Source organism: Callorhinchus milii, unplaced genomic scaffold (genome assembly GCF_018977255.1).
Source record: "Callorhinchus milii isolate IMCB2004 unplaced genomic scaffold, IMCB_Cmil_1.0 Scaffold13, whole genome shotgun sequence".
Classification (NCBI taxonomy): domain Eukaryota; kingdom Metazoa; phylum Chordata; class Chondrichthyes; order Chimaeriformes; family Callorhinchidae; genus Callorhinchus; species Callorhinchus milii.
Window position 1 is genome coordinate 2,900,930 of NW_024704754.1, and position 26,705 is coordinate 2,927,634.

At 43.1% G+C, this 26,705-nt stretch overlaps 1 protein-coding gene across 2 annotated transcripts in view; it reads right to left on the bottom strand.

Annotated features, from left to right (window-relative positions):
• jade2 (jade family PHD finger 2) overlaps positions 1 to 10,238 on the bottom strand; it is a 74,760-nt gene extending 64,522 nt beyond the window's left edge. Inside the window, exons 1-4 of one of the 2 annotated variants that reach the window (XM_042339868.1) lie at positions 10,050 to 10,238; positions 5,084 to 5,201; positions 4,103 to 4,177; positions 3,806 to 3,885 (exon numbers count right to left, since the gene is read on the bottom strand). In XM_042339868.1, coding sequence (XP_042195802.1) covers positions 3,806 to 3,885; positions 4,103 to 4,169 — 147 coding nt within the window. In that variant the 5' untranslated portion in view covers positions 4,170 to 4,177; positions 5,084 to 5,201; positions 10,050 to 10,238. Of the gene's footprint in view, positions 1 to 3,805; positions 3,886 to 4,102; positions 4,178 to 5,083; positions 5,202 to 9,508; positions 9,645 to 10,049 lie in introns of those variants that run through there. The other variant, XM_007901296.2, reaches the window with a different exon arrangement.
• Between the last annotated feature and the right edge of the window lie 16,467 nt (positions 10,239 to 26,705).

The following is a 26,705-nucleotide window of genomic DNA, read 5'->3' on the forward strand; positions in this document are numbered from 1 at the left end:
TGGTGTTTTTTCGGTCCATAGAATTAGACCGTTACAAAACAAACAGCAGCAAAGTAACACAATCACAAGTAGAGAACTAATTATCCATACTGTTTAGAAGCAGCCACTTTGTGGATCAGTAAATATTGTAGACAATTAGTCATCACACATAATAAAAATTGCCTACTCCACTACCTAAACAAATCCTCCTTCAAGAATTCCCCTATAGCAGAAAGCAATAGCCGCACATTGTTCCAGATCGTTTCTCTTTCTCTGCTAATCAATCTCTTTCTAACTCATTCTTTTTCTCTCACTTTCTCTATGTCTCACTCTCTCTCACTCTTGGGTCTCAAGGTAAATTGTGGTTCTAGTAACCTCACACGCATAAGCACAACTGGATTGTATTGCTGGCCATTGGAGCCTGAATGTGATAAGTGGAGATTCAGATATCTGAAATGCAAATACTACACTGTTGATTAAATAATATTTCCGCTTACTTTATTGCCACTACTAAACTCCGCACCTCATCACCCCAGTCCTTGCGAGGCTGCACTGGCTCCCTATTGCAGAATGGATCGATTTCAAGGTCCGCACACTGACTTACAAATCACTTCATGCCCTAGCACCTATCTACCTCTCCAACCTGCTTATACCCCATCCCTCTACCTGCCCTCTTCGCTTTGCGGGATCCAGCCTTCTGCATGAAGCGCTTTGAGACGTCTCGAAGACGTGACAAGGCACTGTATCAAATACAAAGATTATTATTATTATTCATTCCTTCTCTATCCTCCTCCCAGCTCCACCTTCACGGTTCTGTCCTTTCCAGATTTCATTCTTACCTCCTACATCAACATCTTCACTTCATATCTGACAACATTAGGACATCCTCCCAATGTGAAAGGCGCTATATCAATGTAATTTGTTGTTATCGTTGCCTCACACTGTTTGGACGTGCTGAACAATAACTCAACTAACATCCCGAGATCTTTCAACATCCTGCTTGTTAAATCTATCCCACTCAGACAGTGCAGTTTCATCATATTTTTGCTTCCTTTATGCAGTATCTTGAATTTATCTGTATTAAATTTCATGCACATGTAAATAGCCCAGGTGCACTCTAGTTGCCTGATTTCTCAATTCTTTTTAGCTTCGTGTCATCTGCAAACTTAACTAGGTTTTGACTTGCGGAAAAGGGGAATAGGAGGGTACAGTAAGGAATGGGTGAAGACTTGTGTCAAGTATAAGCACTGGTTGAGCTGAGTGACCTGTTTCTGTGTTGTACATTCTTTTAAGTCTTTGTAACTACCTATAAGTATCAGAAGAAGTTGGAAATAATATTGAGGTATTGTGGTAGGGCGGTCCTGTATTTGTGTTCAAGGGTGGGGGCCAATTTCTTTTACCGATTTCCTGTTACAAAAACAAACAAGGGCAAAGTGTTTCATGTCAGTGACCTGACTTCTGACCTCCATCCCATGCCCAGGAAAGATGTTAATTAAGTAAATTAGGTCATCACGAAGCCTTAACTTTGGCAAAGTATTCGGGATCCAGTGACTTCTGCTTCTTCAAAATAAATCACGTCGATGGCTCGGGCGTGTGCGTCTCTTGCATGATGCTCTGAAACATTTTGGCCACAAGCAAAAACCGTTCAAGAGCAGGCTTGGAGTGGGACAGTCAGGAGCAAGCTGGAAGCACACTGCGAGTAACAAGCTGTGAGTACAACGGGTAGATGTGAGACTAGCTGGGAATGACAGGCATGTCATTTTGCTTTGTCCAAATCTCTTTTAAGATTATAGTTCGATTGATTTCCTTGGGAGTACATCCTGCAGATATCTTGAATGAATGAATGAATGAATGAATGATGGATCAATCGATCTATCAATCAATCAAACAATCAACCAATCAATCAATGCGACTCCAATAAGATAAACAATAAATAATCCTTGCATTTGATTCAGCGCCTTTCACCTCTCACAGTGATTCAAAAGATTTGTTGTAAAGTGTCATTTTATAATAATAATAATAATAATTGTATTTGAGGTGAATATGGCAGAGCAATATCATACAAACAGCTACAAAGTTTTAACTGGGGATTGTTGGCCAGAGAAAGTCCTTATCTACAGCCACTCAAATTACCTAAATCTTCCAAGTGAAACAGAAAGCATTAACAGGTGGCATTCCCCCACTACCAGTGCCAGGATTCCAAGACTAAGAGCTCACATTTCAGATGCTCGCGTCCATGTTTCAAAAGTCTCCAGTGTTAAATTTAGTGAATCAAAATGGAAAAGATGAGAATAATAATAATCCTTGCATTTGATATAGCGCATTATCATGCCTTCTAGATGTCACAAAGCGCTTCACAGAATATACCGTAATGTGACTTGACTGTATATTTTGTGGGTGAAACCCAGCAGCCAATATGTCGATGAAGTTTTGTTGCTCAGCCCTGGGTATCACTAGCAATACCCAATTCCGGAGTCCTGTAGCTCAGTGGTTAGAGCACTCGCTTTGCAAGTGAGAGACCTGAGTTCAATTCCAGGCAGAGGGCGAAACCTTGGGCAAGTTTCCTTACTCCACACAGAGCCTAATAATAATCCCTCCAAAAAAAAACAATAATAAATTGGTCATTTTCAATCTACGACTGTTTGTGGGACATTGCTGTGCGCAATTGGCTGCCGCGTTCGCCCACAAATATACAGTCAATTCACTTTACAGTGTGTTCTGTGAAGCGCTTTGGGACGTCCTCCCGACGTGAAAAGCGCTATATCAAATGCAAGGATTATTATTATTATTATTCCATGTAGACCATCAACAAAGAGCATTACCAGGGCAGAGTATGAGCAGTGTTTACCATGCTGCACAAACTCTTAAACCCAATGTTTTGACGGGCTGTCCAATTTAGACACCTTGTATAATTTTCTGTAGCGTCTGATTAGAACATTAGATAGACACTTAGTGTTTAAAACTCTACAAGCCATGGGTGTGTGCTGATTTAGGCTGGTGTGAAAAAAATCAAGCAACTGTTGAACCTAGCCACGAAAGCTTTCTGACTTCAGAGCACGTTAAACCGTATCAGCGATCTTTTTGGACTTAGTCTAAAACAATTTTTTTTGCCGATTGGACGAGAAGCGGTGAAAGTGGCCAAAATGTCCCGAGGGTCAAATGACCAACTAACGACACTTGCTCCTGGGTGCTGGGAGGAGGGGGAGAGAGGAATGCGGGGAGGGGAGTGAGGGGAGGGGGCAAATGTAAGCAGGGTGTCATTGGAGTCGAGCTGGTTCCAAGGTAGAATGAATGGAACATAATATTAGAGTCAATCCCCTGTGGTGGTTTCGGTGTCTGGTTCCTGAGCTAGGTGGTTCCACAGTACTGGTCAATGGTGACAGGGATTTTTCTTGCTTGACTTCTATTAACCTTCAAGCCAAAGTGCTGAAGGGAAGATCAGTCCATGCTCCGACAGTGAGAAGCTTGCCAAAGTGCCCTCAAAGGCGAGCTCCCTTGCTTTAGCTGACGACACTCCAGCAGTATCCTCAAAAGAACGCACTGGGGTGCCAATTCCTTGGCTCTTGCCAACCTGCACATAATATGCTCCAGAATTATAAAAGGAGGGTGCGTCCCTCCAGGAAGAGTACGTGCATTCCATCCCAGACAAAAGAAACATTTCCATGTGTAGGTGGCAGGCAGATGTGAGACTCTCAAGTCTAGTTTGGAAACTCTTAAGCCCGGCGGTGCGTCACACCGAAAAACACGTCTTTGGAGATACGCGCACGTGATGAAGAAAAGCAGGCCAATCGAGAAAAAAACATCGAAGAAAATATGATTCACAAACCTCTGAAGGTTTCTTCTCCTCCTGTCTTATCCAGGGATTTTTTGTGGTTTTGGAGCATCTGGACCATGATGTTTTGTGACCTGGTGGTGACATCGTTAAGAAAGAAAAAAGTTAAGACTCTGCCAGAGACAGTGAGACAAAATAGCTTTGGCCTTTCACCCACAAAATATACAGTCAATTCACTTTACAGTGTATTCTGTGAAGCACTTTGAGACGTCTCGAAGGCATGATGAGGTCTGTATCAAATGCATGGATTGTTAATTTAAGCCAGAAGCCACAAGATTTCAAAATACTTACTGTCAGTGGTATCTGAGTCCTCGCTGCTGGTGGAATACTTCCTCCGTTTCAACATTTCATTATCCATCCAGAGATCTGCAATAATCACAGGCCGTGTCACTGTGCAATAAAGTTTACAAGGAGGTACAAACGCAACTCAACCTGAATCATCAGTGTCCAGTTTAGGGAGGAGATTGAGATGAGTGTGTTCCAGAGTCGGTTCAAAAATGATTGCAGAATTCAGTCACTTTGCCGAAAGTGATTGTAAGGGGAAATCAGTGTCACACTGATGCTGTGCACCAAGTGGAGGGAGTTTCACCCTCAACGGGAAATGAATAAAGCAAATGAACATTGTACTATCTACCTGTTTTTAATGCAGAGTATTAAAACTAATACCTTGACCCTGCAAAAAAAATATGTCTGTTGTGATTTCTAACAGGAAGAAGATACAATAATTGCTTTAAGGTGCTGTCTTCTGAAGGTAAACCTTTTTTGGGTTCAATGCAACTTTCAAAGCATATAATGTACCAAACTCAATGATAAGTGAGCGTAAAATAAACTTTATCGACCCACCAAGACGAGGATGATTAGTGGACCATCGACACACATTTACATTGGAGCTCATTTCTTTTCAGGGCGCTGCAGTCCTGCAGATGTGCCCTAATTCAGGGTCAGCGATTGGGGGAATTACTTCGTTCAAAGGGTTAATTTAGAGAAGCAACCTCCCAAACAGAAGAGGGAGAAATCGTCAGCCCTTGTCGAGCTCCTTGGGCTCTATTGGCTGGTCCAGAGGCAGCCCCCAGCCTCAGGTAACAGGGGGGCAAACTATAATTATGGAGACCATAACAAATGTAATGTAAAAGCGAAATTCAGCAACTCCATCCTCTTGAAGTATTGTTCCAAACAGAAAAGATTCCGACTGAATAAAAAGCATGTCCTGAAACTGCAGGAGAATGACACTTCATAACCGAATATAGCAAAGAGAGAATTGGGGTTACTTGCCTTTGTAATACAATCTTCTGGTCTTTTCAACGAATATGTCTACTTTTCCACATTATTTGGCCAGCAGCTACATCTTGTATTGCAAATCGTAATGGCATTTCCCACCGATCAGATGCCTCTGTAGGTGGCAAAAGGAGACATCCAAACGTGAACCCAAATGTTATGGCGCGGCCCTCATTCAAACCAAGTTACCCTTCTTCCACAATTGCACCGGGAAAGAGCAGGGGAGTGGGACTGATTGGGCGGCTCTTCCAATGTGCTGGCACAGGCACGATGGGCTAATTGGCCTCCTTTTGTGCTGTAATATTCTATGATTCTATGATTCTCTCTGTCATCTGTAATAGGGCAAGAGACAACCTGCTGTCAGGCTTTCCCCCAACACCATTCTGAACCCAAAAGAGTGGCTCAGTAACAACATTTCCACTGAAGTGTTCAAAAGAGGTATACGTACACAGGTAACACACTAGTCTCCCACTGAAACCTGATGCCATCAAGTGTATGAGAGCCTCAAAGAATGACATATTTTCCCTCGCTCTTTCAGGTGCCTGGCCTTTGCCTAGCACCTTGCATGATGGTGCAGCTCAGAAAAACGTAGGGAATCAGTAAGTAGTTTGGGACACGACATGTCAAGCGAATGCCAGGATGGTAGAAGCCGAACTAGATGGACCTTGGTCTTCTTTCGCCTGGGAATTCTTATGTTAGTCAAAGTTCTGGTAACACTGCACCTCTGCTTCTTCTCTATGGTAGAAACTCCATTACAAGGCACCACCTTACAACACCAGTTCACTCGTAACGCAGATGCCCTAGGGACCAGTAGTGGGTTTGACTGGGGCTTCAGCGCTCGTAAGGTCATCGCCAATGTCACTTCCTGAGCACTGCCCTTGCACGCTTGGCGCAACTTCCTTCACGTAGCACATGTCCAGGAAGTGATGTTGTCAGCCACCTGAAAACCCACAAGTCAGCTTTTTCTTAACGTGGGACTTCTGCGCAATGCGTGAAAGCCCAGTGAGTGAGACCCAGTCTGAGGCCACCTGATCACCAGAAATCGGCCATATTTTAAGGCAGGAAGCCAGCCAAGCAGGTTCCTGTGCACCTGTGCAGTCCACTGGTTGCTCTTGACTGCATCCGATTATAAGGTGGTCCGTAATTTTATGGCCCCAAACTACCGCCTTGAAACAGGGNCCCCCCCCGCAGTTATTTAAAATCTCCCCCACCCTCACCCCACCACCACCCCCACCCAAAAAAAAACTGAGCGTAAGAGAGTAAGAGAACAAATGATACAGTATAAGAATGGTTTCGAAAAAAAGATGCGATGGGTTTTGCAGGAACCACATGCACTCCAGAGATCTCTTTGCTTTGACTCACGTTAACCCCAGGGCAGCAAGTTCACCGCTAATTGATGAATGCAAAGAGAACTGTAACTGGAATTATTGGCAATTAATCGTTAACCCAACTGACTTGCAGCATATGTTGGGGGTGAAATTCAGTCACGGCACTGACCCCGAGAGTCGCTTCCAACTCCTTTTCAAATCAAACATGTTGTCACAGTTTGTGCAGAGAGAGAGAGAGAGAGAGAGAGAAAAAGCCCAACATCTTTGCTGTGCGAGAAAGCAATGAAGTGAGGAAGCACAAGGTGGAAACCATACAAAAAGTGGTGTTGAAAAACAAGGCAAAAGCCAAGTGTGTGCTCGAAACCAAAAGAGGTGGAGGAGTGGGGAGGGGAGGGGAGGGGAGAGAGAACCACAATACAACTGCAAAATTCCCTCCCCATTACAATTGACCCTTTGCAACAACTAATAATTTCACCCCCCACCCACCCTCTAACGTTTAGACACTGAAACAAACACACGTACAAAAAAAAACCCACAGGCAACAACCAAAAAAAAAGAAAGAGTCCAATATCCATCTATTTGCACTTTCAAGAAATATCTGCACATCGATCAAAAGTTTGAATGCACTTTTTTCCCCCTCCCTCCCCCCCCAAAGCAAAGTGCTCAGTTACATTTTACACGAGCAATTGATTGATGGATTGATTGATTGATTGATTGATTGATTGCTTCTGTGTTATAAATAATGCAAAATATACAATACCAAAGCGAGAAATAATACATAATTATTATTATTATAATATTATTATTATAAAAAACGATGCATTATTCTAACCATAACCTAGAACGTGGATTTGATGCAATTTGGGACAAAACAGGGGGGGGGGGGGGGTGGGACACACACACACACACACAACTTTTGCTTCTGTTCATTGCCTTGCAATTGTGGGACAGGATGAAAATAAAAGTGTGGTGTTGGGGGGGGGGGGGGGGGAGGGAGAGAGAGAGAAATCCTCTCTCCTTAACAATAAATTAAAGGCTCAAAAGAGTGGAGAAGTATTCAGCTCCAACTCCATTCGCTGCTGGAGCTTTTGCACACTTTACTGTTGGTGGGTGCAGGTCAAGGAGGGATTGCCACACGACAAATCGCAGCACAACACACCACCACCACCACACGTGTGGGTGGATCTGTCAACTGAACTGGGCTAATGGTCCAGGCAAGGAGTGGGGGGGGGGGGAGAGAGAGGGGGGGAGAAATAGTGTGGGGGGGGATTGGGAGTGTAGCAGATGGGATTCCCCATCCAACTGTGTCCAGAAACCCAAGGACTGAAGTTACCTGTGTTTGCAGATTGCAGTAACTCCCCCCCACCCCCCACCCCCTTTCTTGTTGTCACTGGAAAGGGAATGCAATTGAATTGACTTGACCAGTCACACCTCCCCTGTAAACCTGCACACACACACACACACAACACACACACACACATACAACACACAACACACAGCCAATTCAGGATAAACAACAGTCACGACCCCTACAGTCAGCCTCGCAGTTTGCACCCACAGACCTCACATCGCATGGGCACAGCATTGATCAAAACATTTGCTTTTTTTTATGTAATTAGGAATAATTAGGAATATTAAAAAAAAACAACCATTTAAGACTCCCCACACCCCACACCCCCCCCCCACACACACACACACAGACACAACAGTTCTCTGTATATTCTCAATACACTGACACCCCCCACATGTACACACACACACACACACACACACAAGATGCAAACTGCAGAGAGAAGATGCGATGTGTAACCAAACTGCAAAGAAAAAAGCCTTTAGAATATACCCACAATAATATGACATGTGCACACAACCATCTTTTTTAAAATATATATATATGCAATCAGACCCCCTCACTCCCCCCCCCCCCCCCCCCCCCCCCCCACACACACACACACACACACTCACCCCCACCTCCACCTCCTGCTCGGTTTACAGACTGGGTTGCAAAAAAAAATGTTGCTTCCCAAGTATGTTGTGTACTGCAGTAATGTGTAGCCACACAGAGCTCTCCCCCCAAACCCCCCCCCCCCACACCCCCCCCCCACACCCCCTCCCCATAATGTTATATCATTTTACAAAGTTGTGGGGTTGCACTTTTGATCACCCAAAGTAAGAAGAATGATATCTATGGGGTTGGGAAGGAGGGGGTGATGGGGGGGGGGGGGGGAAAGGTGCAGATCTAATTTACCCCCCACCCCAACACCCACACACACACCCCCACACACACCCCCCCAAAAAAAACCAGTTGCCCATCTTCTAGTACCATCAATAAAATAATTCGCCCTGCACATTATATACAGATATACATATACATTATATATATTATTATTTTTTTTTTTGGGGGGGGGGGTTTCTTGCTGCAAATGCATTTACCTTCGACTCTCGTGTGTGTGTGTGTGTGTTTTGTTGCGGTGAGAGTGTATCCTCGGGGCCACACGCTGGTGATGGTGGTGTTATCAAGAGTGGAGAGTCCTGAATTCGGTGCTGATTCGTTTTTTTTTCTCTCTCTCTCTCTCTCTCTCGAGTCCCTGAACACCCAAATAAAAAGCGGTTCGAGAGACGCGCACTTCGTTCGGGGGCAACGGCCCAATGCACATGAATGCATATAAATCTCTCTCTCTCTGTGTGTGTGTGTGTGTGTCTCTGTGTGTGTGTGTGTCTGTGCAAAAAAAAACATGCAGTTTCACAGCACTGAGATGGCTGCCAATGCAATGGTTGCTTTGCTTTGCTCTCTCTCTCTCTCTCTCTCACTCACACACACATACACACACACACACACAAACACTTTGCAGCTCCTTTCCTCCCCTCCACTCCCTCCCTCCCTCCCTCTCTCCCTCCTCTCTCACACTCCCTCGTTCTATCTCTCCATCTCCTCTCTCTCTCTCTCTCTCTCACACACACACACACACTTTGCAGCTCCTTTCCTCCACTCCACTCCCTCTCCCCCCTCTCTCCCCCTCTCTCTCTCACACACTCCCTCGTCCTATCTCTCCATCCCCTCTCCCCTTCTCTCTCTCTATTGCCATATTCCCACCTTCCAGTCTGCACTTGCACGCAGTCCCTGTTGCGTTGCTGTTATCCTGTGGCCCCCGATCCCCTGCAAAAAAAAAAGCAGCAAAAAAAAAAACTGCGTCTCGGCGTTGTTCAGTGTTGTAGTTCTTTTTTGTTGTTGTTGTTGTTGCTGTGTGGCTCTTTTTTTTTCGACCCCCCAAAAAAAAAACAACCCCCAAAAAACGCAGCGAGTAATCTTGTTCCTCCTCCTCCTCCTCCTCCTCTCCTGGTGGTGGTGGTGGTTGTTGTTGTCGTTGCAGTTACGTTTCCCCCTTTTTTTTCCCCCCCTTCTCTCTCTCTCTCTCTCTCTCTCTCCCCCCCCTCTTTGGATCAGGTTGTGGGGTGGGTGGGGGGTGGGGGGTGGGGGGGGGGTTGCAAACCCAGAGAGAGAGAGAGAGAGAGAGAGGTGGTGGTGATGGTGATGGGGAGGGGGGAGTGTGGAAGGGGGAGAGAGAGAGAGAGAGAGAGAAGAACAACTGTGCAAACAGAGCAGACTTTGCAAAGACACTTTGGGGGGGATTTACCTCCACGGGAGCAGGGGGTTTGACCCCCCTTTTTGGCACTGGTGTGCACCCCAGGACCTGGCACCCAAACAGCTCATACTTCAAAATCTTTTGGCGCCATATTAATGACGTACTTAAAATTGCCTTCTCTCGAAAAGACAAGATCTGTGTCTTTCCTGCGTCAAAAACAACGTCTTTCTCCCCCCCCCATCCCCCCCTCTCCCCCTCCCCCCTCTCCCCCTCCCCCTCCACCCCCTAAAAACCTTACACCACGCGTGCATTTGGTGGTGGATTTGCACACGTTTTGGTGTGTGTGTGTGTGTGTTGCTGTTGCTATTGCTATTATTATTATTATTATTATTATTATTATTATTATTATTATTATTATTATTATTATTATCATTGCAATCGTTTGCCACCCAGTGCTGATCTGTTTTTATTCTCCTAACGCCGGGCCAATTTTTATTTTATTTCAATGCCCCCCCCTCCCTCCACCCTCCCCCCCCCCCACCCTGAAAAAAAAATGGCATGAATTAAATAAACACATAAATACATTGCTTAAGAAATCCCCCCCTCCTCCCCCTCCCCTCCCCCCCCCCCACCCACACACACACACACCCCAAAAAAAGAGAATTGAATTGCCCAGAGCTGTGTTCGCGAGCAGACGCCTTACTTTTTGTTGTATGGTTAGAATCTGGCACCCCACCACCCACCCACCCCCCACCCATACCCCCCACCCACTTTTTTTTATTGCCCAACAAGGTGCTTTGCTTTGCTGTTTAACCCCCATCGCAACAGCGGAGTTTACCACATCTGAAACAGTTCTCTTCTTTTAAGTAGGTTTTAAATAAAATAACCTCCACCCCCCCCCCCCCCCCCCCCACCCCCAGGTTTATTTTAAAGACAATAAATTGTGGGGTCCTGTAGCTCAGTGGTTAGAGCACTCGCTTTGCGAGCGAGAGACCTGAGTTCAATTCCAGGCAGAGGGCGAAACCTTGGGCAAGTTTCCTTACTCCACACAGAGCCTAATAATAATCCCTCGAAAAAACCCCAAACAATAATAAATTGGTCATTTTCAATCTACGACTGTTTGTGGGACATCGCTGTGCGCAATTGGCTGCCGCGTTCGCCCACAAATATACAGTCAATTCACTTTACAGTGTGTTCTGCGAAGCGCTTTGGGACATCCTCCCGACGTGAGCAGCGCTATACCAAATGCAAGGATTATTATTAATAAGTTATCAGGCTTGTCTTACCCCAAGTTTTGGGTGTGAATCTGCTTTGATGGGGGGCGATGGAGAGAGAGGGGGAGAGAGATATTATTATTATTGGTATTATTATTAGTATTAATATCTTCAAACCCAGTTATCTTTTGCAAGTGTGGTACCACGGTATTGGGTACAACATGCAACTGAACAGTCCTGGTGTAAGGGATCACTATGGGAATCCCTGCACAACCCAGTGGGTGTGTGTGTGTGTGTGGGGGGGGGGGGGTCTGGTGGGGGGTAACACGACCCATCATCAAATCCCCTTTCATTACCCCAAAAAACTCAACAAGTCGGGCAAGTGCGACACTCAAACCCAACAACTCCCGACGTGTTGCAATCCCCCCCACTTCACACCAACCCCCCACCCAGGAGTCGTGTTTTATTCCTGTGCACCTTTTCTGAATTGCACCCTTTTTTTTTATTCGTACGTCTGTGTGTGTGTGTGTGTGTGTGTGTGTGTGAAAAAAAAACCCCACAAAAGGTTTCCCTTTTCCCAGCCCTTTTTTTTTTGTTTGATGCAGGTACCAGAGGGCCTAAGATTGTGTTCCCTCCTCAAAGAAACTGGGATTTAAGTCAGGATTTCATTTAATTTCATTTAATTTGAGTAAAAGGAAACCCCTGAATACTTCATTTCAAATTGCAATAGCAAATTCCGTTCTTTTTTTTTTGATTGCGTTCAGAAGCTGTCGAGGACTTTTATTTTTTTTTCTTGCAAAATTTTGTTTTGAATGCACTAACTCCAGAAATAAAAATAAATGAAAAAGAATAACAAAAAAAAAGAGACAATAATCACCATATCCTCTGCACTACACACTACACACTACACACACACACTGCAGCACCTGCACCGCACAGTGAACCCCGACACTCGAAATGTAAGTTAAATCACTCACCGGTTTCTTTTGTGTTTGGTTTCTGTATTGAAATAAATTGCAACACATACACACAACACACAACACACACACAGAGGACAGCACAGCACAAGGGATATCCATCTCAACAGGTACTGGCGATGGATGGGTTTGTTGCACAGGATCCTCCTGCATTATTATCGCTGCACTTTGCACTCAGGATATGTGTAAAAAAAGAGAGCAAAAAAGTACCATTATTTCCTAAATTTTGATTTAAATTCATTTTAATTTGCATTTGAAATTAGATGATTCGTGCTGTGATTGCGTGAGGTTTATTATTATTGATTAATGCTATCACTATTATTATTATTATTATTATTATTATTAGGATCATTATCTTACACTCAGTAATTTCTCCCAGAACAGTAACGGGGATAACTCTCAGAAATGCTGTAAGAGGAATTAAAGAGGCCCTGGGACGAGGGTGAGAGAGTGAACATATTCTTTGTACTGACTCTCCATCGTGATTCTCTCTCTTTTTTAAAATAAAAGGCTCCGAAGGAGAAATATGCACAGATCTTTATTTATAATAATACTACTACTACTCATAATAATCTTTGCTTTTGCTATAGCGCATTTCACGTCGGGAGGACGTCGCAAAGCGCTTCACAGAACACACTGTCAAGTGAATTGACTGTATATTTGTGGGCGAACGCGGGCGGCAGCCGATTGCGCACAGCAATGTCCCGCAAACAGCCGTGGACTGAAAATGACCAATTTATTATTGTTTTTGGTTTTGGAGGGATTATTATTAGGCTCTGTGTGGAGTAAGGAAACTTGCCCGAGGTTTCGCTCTCTGCCTGGAATTGAACTCAGGTCTCTCGCTTGCAAAGCGAGTGCTCTAACCACTGAGCTACAGGACTCCACAACTGAGCTACAGGACTCCACATTTAACGGTTCTTTCTCGTCTTCGTCCCCCCACATAAACGACACTGGCCAAAGGGAGGTGAGTAAGTGAGTGAGTAAAGTGAGCATCGTTCTCCTGGGACTGAACTGGCTCTGATGGGACAAGGTAAGGAAAGAGCCAAGCAAGTCCATAATATTCCCAAGATAACCTGGAGGGATTGGCATGTCTGCAACTATGATAAGGCAAAGGCTTAATAGCTACAAAGGTCCTGACTGGACAACTGCTCTGCCCCACCCTCACTCATTCTATTTTTATCAATTCTCGGGATTTGGCCCAAATCGCTAATTGTCCAGATCTTTTCACTGTGGTATCCACGTTCCTCTTGGTCTGGTTCCCTCCACCCCTTTCTCACTCCCGGTGATTCATTCTGTGGTAGGATTCTGTCTGTCAGCGCCCAGTCACCGCACCCAGGTCTTCAAATGTGGTGAAGGAAGGATATCACATCAAGCCCAATCCCGTTGTTCATCGAAACCCAAATGCACACACTTTCTAGCAGGATACAATGAATTCAATACAGCGCCTTTCACGTCAGGAGGACATCTCGAAGCGCTTGACAAAGCTGTACGGGCGCCCGAGCTGGAGGTGGGAAGGCGGGGGAAGGAAAAGATAACCGAAAGTGCAGTCAGCGAGCGAGGTATGTTTTGAGACATGCCTTGAAAGCGGGAAGTGAAAGAGAGAGAGCGTTGGAGGGGTTCCACGACGGAGTTCCAGAGAGTGAGGGCAGAGAGGCTGAAAGCCAGCCCGCCGTGGTAGAGAGGATGGGGGAACGTGAAGCAGGCCAGTGTTCACTGAGTGAAGGAACCAGTCTGTTCAGCGTAGCTGGAGGCCGCAGATGTAGCGTAGGGCAAGACCGTGGTGTGATCGAGGACCGAGGAATACAGAAGGAGAACTTAAGTTGATATTTTCTCCTTTCACAGCTCTTAAACAGGCATGGTCACCTTATATGATAATAATAATCCTTGCATTTGATAGAGTACCTTATCACGTCTTCGAATGCCTCAAAACACTTCATGGGATATACAGTAAAGTGAATTAACCGTATATTTTGTGGGCGAAACCCGGCAGCCAATTGCACACAGCAGCGTCCCACAAACAGACATGGATTGAGTGACCAATTTATTATTTTTTTTTTAAATTTGGGAAGGAATTATTACCCCCGGAAAAGCAATCTGCCATTCGACTAACAACCGGGTTCCTATTTACTGCTAGGTAAACAGAGGGGTGTGGAGTAAGGAAACTTGTCCAACATTTTGCCCTGCCCGGGAATCGAACCCAGGACTCTCGCTGGCGAGGCGAGTGCTCTAACCACTGAGCTACAGGACTCCACTTTTACCCTCGATTGCCCTATATGAGATAATTTTATGCTTCTTTTACCATTCAATGTCAACCAAAATGATGGGGGGAGTGTTGCAATCTATATTTATCATATGAAGGACAGCCAATTTGGTTTTTGTTTTACTGATGATATGTACGCGTATTGGGAGAATCCTTTCACGATCAAATGTTATATTTCAGTGCAAAACTGTGCAATACTGTCTGACAAGCAGATGAGCAAATGCTTGCCGGGCACTTTTTATGAAGATAGTGCTCAATCATCTCAGCTTCAATTTTGTGTCCTAACTGCTGCTGGGAAAAATATAAAAGAAGCGCATGATCCAGTTGACCTAACGTAATTAAAGTTAAAAAAAAAGTACATTCAGGTATCAAAGGAATAAAATGCATTCTCAATCTTTCAATATCTATTATTTAAATTTAAAAAAAAACAATCTGAAAGGAATATTGCATGTGATAAATCAATATTTAAACTCTTAATCATGTTTTCTTTTTGAAAAGATTAAATTGTAGAGTATTTTTGAGCAAGTTGTTATATATCTAATCCCAGGCGGCCCAGCGAAGAGGAATTATTACCCAGTCGTTGGGAGTAGTGCTGAGTGTTTTGCCCAACATTCACTCAGTTACTTTATATGAACACCTAACAGTAAAGGTCACTGAATAGTCATCAGAACGAGGAACCTTCTCCTCCCTGGACAAGGATAGGGAAATATCAGTTCCTATTCCATATTGCTAGTATGATACTGTGCGTGTTTTATTAATATCAATGTCATTATTTGTTCTCACAGTGAAACTAATATTTAGTAAATCTATTGAGTTAATAGCTTTGTATTTTTCCCAATATTTTGAAAGAAGTATCAAAGTATCTTTTTAGAGAAGTATGAAAACCACTATTCCTCACAGTTTATAACTGCAACACTGATTGTTGTGTTATTCTGTATGTGCGCAGATGAGTGTTGGCAACAAACCCTTTTAAGAAACAAATTCACCAGGTAAAATGTGATGTGGAATTTGTCTTGGATTAGACTTTTTCCTTTACTAGTCTCGGGCTGTGGGCAACATTGCAAGGGCCGGCATTTCCCTGAGAAAGATGCGATGAGGCCTTCTCTTTAAATTGCTGAGGTCCTGTGGCAATAGTCCTCCCTTGATGGTGTTGAGTAGGATGTTCCAGGAGACTTTGCAGGTGGTGGTGCCCCACTGTTCTCTTGGATAGTATTGAGCTTCTTCAGTCAGGCAAAGTTGGTGAGACCCTGCAATTTATTCTGTAGATATTACTCACTTACAACCACAATGAATCATTGAGAGAAAGTGAATCTTGTCTTGAATGGCCTGGGTGCCAATTGTATGACCTGCTTTCTCCTGAATAATAAAAATAATAATCCCTGCATTTGATATAGCGCCTTATAACGTCGAGACATCTCGAAGCGCTTCATAGGATACGCTCTAAAGTGTAGTGACTGTGTGTTTTGTGGGCGAAATATGGCAGCCAGTTGGTGTCGAACTTCTCAAGTGTTGTTTTAGCTGCAAACGTCCAGGCAAGTAGTGTGTATTTTTTCACTGACTTGATCTTTGTAGATGGAGTGGCTTTGAGGAATCTGAGGTGAGCTGCTCTTCACAGAGTACTTACAACAACAATTAACAAATTACATGTGTGTAGCGTCTTTCACGTCAGGATGATGTCCTAAGGCGCTGGAAAAGCAGATAGCAACTGGATTCATTTTACTATTACCCAAACATAATGCATATGAATTTACTCACAAAGAAATATTCTGAAATGGAAAATCGTAGACTATAAACCACTTATGGACCTTTGGATCTAAAACAGATTTTGCAGAAGAAAAATCATATTTCGGTTGACTATACAAAGGCTTGAATTTCATTATATGAGAATCACAACTGCAATGTATATCGAACATGTATGGAATATTGTATTTGAAGAATGTTATGATAATGATTTGCCTCTACCAAGCTTGGTGCATACCAATTTACTCGCAAATACATATTTAGTAGAAAAGAGCTACTGTATATTTTTCCGCCTTACAAAAACACATTTTCCAGTCTAAATTGAGGAAGCAGTAGAAATAATATTGCAAAAGTGTACAGGTGCTTTGGAAAATGTTCCAGTTATGGTCCACGATTCTAAGGCTGATTTTCATATTAGTGTCAGAGACCAGACTACTTCTTGCAAGGTACATACTGTACCTTGTTCCCTGAGAAATGCTGAGAAATAAAGTAAATGAAATGGTGCAGGAGGGAATCATGTCATAAATGGACTGCAGAGTATGAAATATCTGTCACACAGAGGGACAATCTGGCATGTTACGCAACAAATGAGAGCTCTTTTCCGTGCTCGCTGATTTTTTTTCACAATCCAGATGTTTATTACAGGCCACAATAACCAAAGTTTACGCTGGAGTATCGATTCTAAGAAACAATACAAATGTGGAAACGTTTCCTCTGGAGTTGGCTTCAGTTGTAACGTTCATTCCCTGAATCCCAAGCAAATCCCTACAAATACACAGTCACTACACTTCACAACAATTCTCGACATTATAGGTGCTGTTTCAAATGGAAAGATTATCTTTAAAAGCAAAATAAACAATGCACAAATAGAAAGAGAAATCTTAGCTTTAACCTACAGTCAGCAAATTCAACATATAGAAAATCTTAAGACTATAAATCACTATAAAGAAAATCTTTGGACCTAAAACAGATTTTGCAGGGGAGAAATTATATTTTGTGTTGACTATATAATGGCTTGAATTTCATTGTATTTGAATCACAATTACAGTGTATATTGAAAATGTACTTAATATTGTATATGGATTCAAAGAATGTTCTGATAATGATTTGCCTCTACCAAGTCTGAATATTGCAAGAAAACAATTTCAAAGAATTGCACAGCTCATCAGTAGGACTCGGAAGAACAGATCGGTGTCAAGAAGCAGGGATTCTTCTCACCCTGCTAAAACCCTAACACACACATTTTGTTTTCAAATTTAAGATTGTTTAGAAGTATGGAAAATCCCCAAAAAGGGTGATCCTGGCTGGACAAACAGCGGGAAGCTTGCCAGACCCTGCTTCCAATGGCAAGCTATGTGGTTTAGCTGGAGTTTAACCAGCTAAACCACATCACTTGCATTGTCTGGCCAGCTATGAAAACTTCCATGAGTAAGTAGTATACATGAAACTCTCAGTCTGGTTTGGATGCTCTTATCAAATGCAAAGATTATATCACGCAATATTCAACAACAACAAATTACATTTGTATAGCGTCTTTCACATCAGGATCCCCACCTGAGCTGATGGTTGGGATCAGGAGGGGTGGAGGGCAGGAATAGGAGGATGACCGAAGGCATGGTCGAACAGCAGGGTCTTGAGACGGGTCTTGAAGGAGGCAAGGGAGGGGGCGAGGTGGAGCGACTGTGGGATGGAGTTCCGGAGAGTGGAGGTAGAGAGGCTGGCAAAGCGGGGAACGTGAAGCAGGCTGGAGCCCGCTGAACAGAGGGAGGAGACCGGTTGGTAGTGGGTTTAGGAGGTCACGGAGTTAGGGAGGTGCAAAGCCATGGAGAACTTTGAAGGTGAGGATCTATCAGGTTTCAATCAAATGCATCTTTCATATGAAACTTGTTTTCTGCTTTGCGATTTTTAAATTTGAGATAAGGTTCTCCTTATTTGCAAAGGTATGTTTTCTCCAGCACACCGGTCAAGAGGACAGGTGGACAATTTCCTTTAACCCCTCCACCAAATTCCTGGTAATAGGCGTAACTGCAGATCGGTAACTGCGGCAAACAGAGATCAACTCGTGTTGTGGATATGCTGATCAGCTCTTCACATTAAGATAAATGATTGAAAAGTGCAGAGAAGTCCCCTCTCTGGGGTCCCCAAGTCTTGGCACTTTCCAACCTGTGCCTCATACTCTCCAGATTTGGGTAAGCAGGGTACATCCCTCCGGGGAGAAGTACGCATTCCATTCCAAACACGGGAACTTCCGTGGGCAGGTGGCATACACGGAACTCACGGATACTGTTAAAGCAGGGTGATGGGCTTCCCCATGTGTCAAGACACCCGGCAGACTATACAAATGTGATGGAGGATAATGTTGTGAAGACAGCTGGCCTATAGTTGGCACATAATAAGTCGGATCAAAAGTCTGGTAAATTCAATTAATTAAGTCCTGGTGAAACGTTTGCAGAAAAGAAAAAGACTTCAGGCCTGAATGAAATTCCATTGAGTCCTGCTCTGTCAGACCAATTTGTTTTTAAACGTACGGTTGTGCAGAATTGTGGAAAATTCTTCAAATTAGACCTCTTCAATTTGGATGTTTTCCACAGTTCTTATAAAGGTCCAGCTTCCAAGTTGAGACCTGATTTGGGAATTTTCCATAATTCCAAACAATTCTTTTAAAAAAAAATTAAAGTGGTTTTGCAGAGTGTTTTTTTAAGACATGGTAGTTATTATAAGAGCATTCGCAAAGTTCCAGCTCAAAAGAATGTAACATTTAGCATTTACTCTTAATGAGTGCAATACAATACAATTTACCTTTATATCTACTTATATCTAAAGCTATGGGTAGATTTTACAGTGACTATCGATCACATCGTTCTTGAAAATAGTGAAACCCAGAGAGGAGGACTCGACTGGGTTCTGTATTTTTGTTGAAAATTTAAACACCAGCTACAAGCACATCAGATTAGTTTTCCTGTAGCTAAGCTGAAGCTTCCGTATTCGATGACCACAATGCAGCAGCTATGTTTAGGCTGTGATGAGTAATGTCGTTTATGTATCAGGGCTCGCTCAGTAAGCTGTGCTGTCAGCAGAGGGAGCTCCTGTTACAGGGTGAACTTTGCACGCAGCAAACAACACATAAATAAAAAATAAATATCATTAAAAAATAATACAAGCGCGCCATCAACGACACGATAAGGCTCCGTATCAAATGGAAGGATTATCACATGCAGTATTTCACGTTTCTATCAAATGCATCTTTTTTACAAAATTTGTCTTCTTTGCAATGTTTTTATGCGAGGTGGTATTCTCTGTATTTACAAAGGTACGGTGGCACACATGGGACTCTCTATATCAAATGCCAAGATTATTATGTCCCAAGCTGTGGAGTCAGAAGAGGCAGCAAAGGTCCTACAAAGAGAGCTTGATAGGGTATGCACATGGACGGATAACTGGTAAATAAAGTTTAGTAAACAAGGTGGATAAATAAATGCAAGGTACTACATATAGGATCCAAGAATAGGAAACTCCGTAAGTACTCCATGGCTGGAATAGAACTTGCTGAGGGGAAGCTGAAAGAGATGGAGGGTTCAAACAGGATTCTGGGCTATATCGCTAAATCACATCTAAACGTTTAGATGTCAGAGCTCAAGCTGTACGGTGCCTCTGGTCAGACCATAATAATAATAATCACTGCATTTGATACAACGGCTTATCAGATCTTCGAGATGCCTCAAAGCGCTTCACGGAATACACTGTAAATGTATTCTGCATATTTTGTAGGCGAAACACTGAATACCGCATATAGTTCTGGTCAACGCCATTGAAGATGGGTGCCCAGAAGTGATGCAGAGGAGAGTAGCAAGCACGATCCCCCATTGTTAGAGCTACGAGCAACTATTAGAAAGCTAGGGCTCTTCATGCTTGAGAGAAGATGACTCAGAGGAACATCATAGAGATGAACAAAATATTAAAAGAGATTGAAAAAGTAAACCCAGATCAATACTTTGGGATGCATCAAGGCAGTAGAACAAGAGGACATAGGTTTACAGTTGTAAAGGGCAATTTTAGGAAAGTTTTTCTTTATGCAAATAGCAATGTACAACTGAAACAAATTACCAGGAAAGGCGGTAGAGGCCAAGTCACTGGACTCATTTAAAAAGCCACTTGATGCTTTTTAGATGGAAGTTATAACTGACCCGTTAAATCTGATGGTAGCAACATTCCCTGTGTTGCAATTTGATGAACACCAGTAGTCCCCCAGTTTCTTGCCCAAGTTGCCTTTCGTCGAATATTAGGCTAAATAGTACTGTGATTGGCGAGCATTTTGAACGTGGTGGTGGAGTATGGTCACAGGTAAAGCTCCATCTTTTTCTCACATGACATCGTTAAATGCTTAATTTCCAGGAGGAACCAATGGATTGCGATCAGAAGCGTTTTTTTTTCCACGGCCAATAATACACAGTGGGAACCGGCTAGTAGCAATTATTTCCAGTTAGAGGCAGCTCTGGATCAGCTCCCAGGCTTTAGTTTCAAACTCCATTGAAATCTTTGGAGCTACTTTGGGAAACATGCTGACTCAGCCGTGACTCAAAATGGAGAGTTCACATGAGCTCAGAAAAGAGGGTATTATTATTATTTTTATTATTATCTGCTACAGTGTGGGGATCCTGTAGTGTGTGTTTCAAAGTGATTGGGTGGACTTTGTGAACAGAAAGTGGTTCTAAAAACGGAGGATGGGCGAAAGGGTAAAAATTAGAAAGCTTTGTACTCATGAATGCCTCAATAGCTGGCTCATATCATAAGAGAGGAATTGGCACAGGGAAAAGCAGGTCAGTCTGTCTGCCCTCTCACCAGGGAAAAAACATCATTTTTTTGCCATTCACACAAAGTCGAGAAGTAAATTCTTGGCAGAAACAGCTCTGCAGATCATGATTCTTATTTTCCACCACATCAGAATCTGTACGCCCATGATTTCAGTTCTTGCCAAATTCCACTGGCTCCGTCTCTCAGCAGATCAATTTCAAGGTCCTCACCTTCACCCATAAATTCCTCCACACCCTACCACTTCCTTTTCCCTCTGTGCGCAATTGGCTGCGGCGGTTCACCCACAAAGTACACAAACAATTCACTTCATCATATATCTTGTGAAGTGCTTTGAAACGTCTCGAAGACGTGATAAGGCGCTATATCAAATGAAAGGATTATTATTACTATTCCACTGCTTGCACTTTCTATTCAGATAATTGAGAACTTGGTGTGCATCCTCCATCCATTATCGGTGGCTGAACATTCAGACCCTATATCCTTAACCTCTGGAACTTCCTTAATCTAACCCTCTATCTCACCCCGTCTATGTGTCTTGAAGTCCTGCTTTAAAACCTATGTCTTTGAACATGCCTGCCACTACCTCCCCCTCCCTACTCTTCCCTTGTTCAGCAGCCTCCAGTCTTGTCAAATGAAATCCACAATTCTTTAACTAGTCAGGAATTAGTTCAGCCTTCAATTAACGTTCAGAGTAACCATTGAAGGTGCTTTGCTAGATTTGAGACTATTAACTTATCTTAATTGTTCGTGCATTTTCTTTGTTGAGCTGAACACACTTTGTGATGATTATAATTTGTTTGGAATAATGGAAGCAGTCCAAACCCTGATTCATAAAAGATCATCCTTATTATTATTATGATTATTATCCTTCCAAAAAAGAGTCAAAGTGGATCTAGGAATGTATTCTTAGGGGTGGGCTCACATTGCCTAATTACACCAAGTCTGATCCAAGAGAATTTGTGAACCGTTTTCTGATGTTTAGCTCGGTGAAGTTGTTCATTCTTCATTGAACACACTCATGCAGCCCAGTTTAAATTGACTTGAAAATCGGCTGCATTCTCATTTTTCCAGAGTGATCTCATTGAAACCCATTGTTTTGGCAATGTACAAAGTCAGCCTATTGGCACCGCTCAACTCCAAGACAGATTCCATCCTGTGATTCACTCTGTGTTATTATAAAAAAGAGATCTCTGGGAATAACAAATTGCAGACGTGCATGTCGCTATCCCCACAGCCAAGGCAATTAGGCAGGTCTTTTAGAATAAATTAAAAATAATTGATAAAGTATTGCACAATGAACAATGGAACGAGCAAGGGAGGAGGGGGGGGGGGAAGAGTCAACCAGGTTTTCTTGCTCCAGTGCCACCCCCTCTTTAAAAAAAATGCTAGAGAGAACATACATGTAACATAGGGTTAAAAAGTTTGAGGCTTGGCTGTAATGCTTCTTCCCCACATATGGCTAATAGTAATAATAACAATAATAATCCTTGCATTTGATGTAGTGCCTTCTCACGTCTTCGATACGTCTCAATGGTTAAGTAGCCTGTTGACACTCATTGTCTATGCTCATTTGTGAAGAATTGCCATTGAAGGAGGGAGGGGGGGGGGGGTTTAAAGGAAAATGGGGGGGATGAACCATGAAACGTTACCCCAGTGCATATTAGGACCTTCAGAAAAGGAGGGGGAAAATTGGATAGAAAAGAAATACTCAATGTGCAGAACACAACTATTTATAGACTCTCGGAGACTGATTTCAATAGCTAGAGCAATGTGAAGGAAAAACATCCCTAAACATTCAAAAGTACATCAATGTCTTGGTTGATTCCTCATCTTTTACTCCACCACTGGGAGAAGCATTAATGGCAGCAAGTAGTAACTCTTGAGTTTTTATTCTTCCCTGTAGGGAAATGTCGTCTCCCTATCGGCATCTCTCCAGATTAACATAAGATAAACAACATGCCACGTTTGGAACTGTTGTTCTGAGCCCACACTATACTGTGCAGTTTCAAGAAAAAATCAGATAGATTTCTGCTAGAAAATGATATCTCAGGATATAGGACATAGTTTGGGACATCACAACATGCCAAGTGACTGCCAGGCTGATGGAAGGCAAACTAGATTGACCTCGGTCTTCTTTTGCCAGCAAATTCTTATGTTCTTGTGTACCATAGAGTACCACCACACTGTGCCAGGGAGAAACTTCAATTTGGGCATTTTTTTAATAATAATTTTTTATAATCATAAAAGAGAAAGTGAATGATCTTTCCTTTGTTTTTACCTGTTCTCTTTAAAGGACCTACAGCAATGCCCTGCCATTAAGGTGGACTGATTTTCAAATCCTGTTCCTTGTACCCAGCTAGTTACACTCTAGAACCAGCTAGTTGGAGGTGCAGAAGAATGGTTTATCCCAACCCAGTGCTTGGCCTTCACGCTGTGTCTCTTCCCAATCATAATCCGTCTCCAATATATTGTACTGCCAGCATGAACTATCGCCTCCTGCCTTGAAGCTCCAATGAAACAAGCCCTAATCAAAATAGTTTAGGCAATAAAATGCTTCAGGAAAAATCCATCTTTGGGTTTGAACAATGCAGCAAAGTTTGTGTTTAGGGTTCGACTGATCCGCACTTCTGGTGGAAGAGGTGTGTCTGACTCCACATTGTAAATTGTAGATCAAGCTCTGACTGAAGGACAAAAGCACTGTTTGTCTCCGAAAACTCTGAGATTGCATTCTCTCTGGATCAGGGTGACCTGAACTTAATGTGATTTCCCTGAGGGTTGATTCAGTGGAATTCGCCCAAGTTTGTTCCTGTGCCAGGAGATAGTAAATTACCTGGCTGTCGCACACAAGTACACAAGTACTTTAGATTTTCTGTTCAAATCTAGTAAGAACCTCTCATCCAAGTGAACATTTGGAGCTCTCATGCTAATAATAATAATAATAATCCTTGCATTTGATATAGCACTTTTCACGTCGGGAGGACGTCCCAAAGCGCTTCACAGAACACACTGTAAAGTGAATTGACTGTATATTTGTGGGCGAACGCGGCAGCCAATTGCGCACAGCAATATCCCACAAACAGTCGTAGATTGAAAATGACCAATTTATTATTGTTTTTGGTTTTGGAGGGTTTATTATTAGGCGTGTGGAGTAAGGAAACTTGCCCAAGGTTTCGCCCTCTGCCTGGAATTGAACTCAGGTCTCTCGCTTGCAAAGCGAGTGCTCTAACCACTGAGCTACAGGACTCCAGAATGCTAGATTCTGATAGACCCAAATAACCAGGCTGTTTACACTTACCCAACTTCTGAGAATAAATCCTATTTTATAAAGAGGAGCAGATGACTAGCATGAAAGGTGCTATACCAAATGCAATGTTATTTTTATGTCTTTCAATGGCTGCCCCCTTAGTTGATTTGTATCTATTTTTTGTGTGTATAGTGGGGATTTATCACTGTTTATTTGTTGGTACGGTGTCTGTCTCCATATGTTTAGGATTGCTACTTGCGCAGTTTTCGAGATATCCCAAAACAAGAACTCAACACCAGAGTATTTATTTTTAAAAAGGAATACCTGTAGAAGTCCACTTCTGTCAATCATGACCTCTCTGCTTGGCCCTATAATTCCAATATGTCCGTCTCTGATAGATATTGGAGTCTTTCACAATGCCCTACAAGAACATGAGAAAACATAAAACACTCTATCTCCTAGGAGAAAGTTCTGAAGATACACCTTAAAAAAGATTATGCAAGCAAAAGCTTCAGAACAGCCAGTGAATCTCAGATCCCCACTATTCAAGTAATTGCTTGTCCAAGTCTTCAGCTGTCCACACATCTTCAAATTCTTCTTTTTCTGAATGAATCATTTAATGCAGCATTAGTTGCTTTCACTGATAGTCTGTTCCACCTGTCCACTACTCTGTATGAAAAATAATCTTTGGATAGGTGGTGGATGAAATTTAATTTAGAGAAATGTGAAGTGATCCACTTTGGTATCCTGGATGGTAAGAACCTAAGAGGGGTAAAGGAGCAAACGGATTCAGGGATTCAGATCCACAAGATTCTAAAAGTAGCAGCGCAGGTGGACCAAGGCCATAAAGAATACAAATAGTTTCTTGTTTTATGCCCAGAGGAATAGAGTACAAAAGTAGGAGGTAATGTTAAATTTATCTAAAACCTTAGTTAGACCTCATTCGTGATTCTGCTCACCATACTACAGAAAATATTTTGTAGTATTTAGAGAGCGAGCAACATAGATTTACTAGGATGCTACGAGGAATGAGTAAGTATAGCTATCAAGAAAGACTGGACGGGTTAGAGCTTTTCTCTCTGGAGATGAGACAATTGAGAAGGAAACTGATAGAGGTGAGTGATGTTATGACAGGGTTTTATATATTGACATTAATAGTCCAAAACGAGGGGGCATAAATATGATAGCTAGTTGTGGATGTCAAAGGGAGTTTAGGAGAAACGTCTTTACGCAGAGTAGTGAGAATTCGGTTGAAGCAATAGCAAGAATGCATTTCAGAAAAAATGTGAGGGAGAAGGCAATAGATGGATTTAGGTGCGAATAGGAGGGACGGGGGTTCATGTGCAGTATAAATATCAGAATAGACTAATTGAGAAAGCCCATTTATGTGCTGTAATATTCCATGCAATTCTATGTAATATGTTATTCTATATAAGCAGAATGTGTTGGGCTGCTATTCCTTCAGATAAATTCACTTCCTAACTATTTTGGTTTCAGGACATTGTTATGTCCTTTTTTTTGCATACAAATATACTATACACTTTACAGCAATTTCCTGTGAATACTTTTAAGGCATTCTCGGTGTTGTATCAAATGTGTTATTAGTTACATCAAGTTCAGCTTTGTGTGAGGTTCCAACTCATACTTTAGAGCATTATTGCAGCTCTCGAACCCTAGCCAACATCTCAATGTCTGTTTGCCCCAAAAGTTAAATCAATTTTTTTTCATCCACTCAGCGGGCAATGGCCTGCTCCATGTCCCTAGCCCTGGCCACCCCAACATCGGCGGTCGTACTTTCAGCCTCTCTGCCCCTACCCTCTGGAACTCCATCCCGGAGACCCTCTGCCTCGCCCCATCCTTTGCCTCTGTTTACCCGGCAGTAAGCAGGAACTCAGTTGTTAGTCAATTCCGGGGAATAATAATCCCTAAAAGAAAATAAATTGATCACTCAATCCCCGACTGTTTGTGTGGGGGTGTGGGGGGAACGCTGCTGCGCGCAATCGGCTGCTGCGTTTCACCCACAAAAATATACAATCAATTCACTTTACGGTCTATCCTGCGAAGCGCTTCGAGACGTCTCCAAGGGACGGGAAGAGGCTCTGTATCAAATGTGAGGATTATTATTATTATGATCGTCCAGCGCTTTGGGGGACGTACGTCGTCACGAAACGAAAGGCAGTTCTATTAATCCAACTTGTTGTTGTTTCCCACACGATGCCCAGACACTGTCTTACAGTAAAAAGTAAGTCATGCAAAGCCTCCGTCCGAACAGCTTCTGGGGGGGGAGAGAGGGGGAGAGGGGGAGAGAGAAGGGGGGAAGGGGGAGAGGGGGGAGGGGGAGAGGGGGGGGGAAAGGGGAGAGGGGGGAAGAGGGAAAGGGGGGAGAGGGGGGAGGGGGAGAGGGGGGAGGAGGGAAAGGGGGGAGAGGGGGGGGAAGGGGGAGAGGGGGAGGAGGGAAAG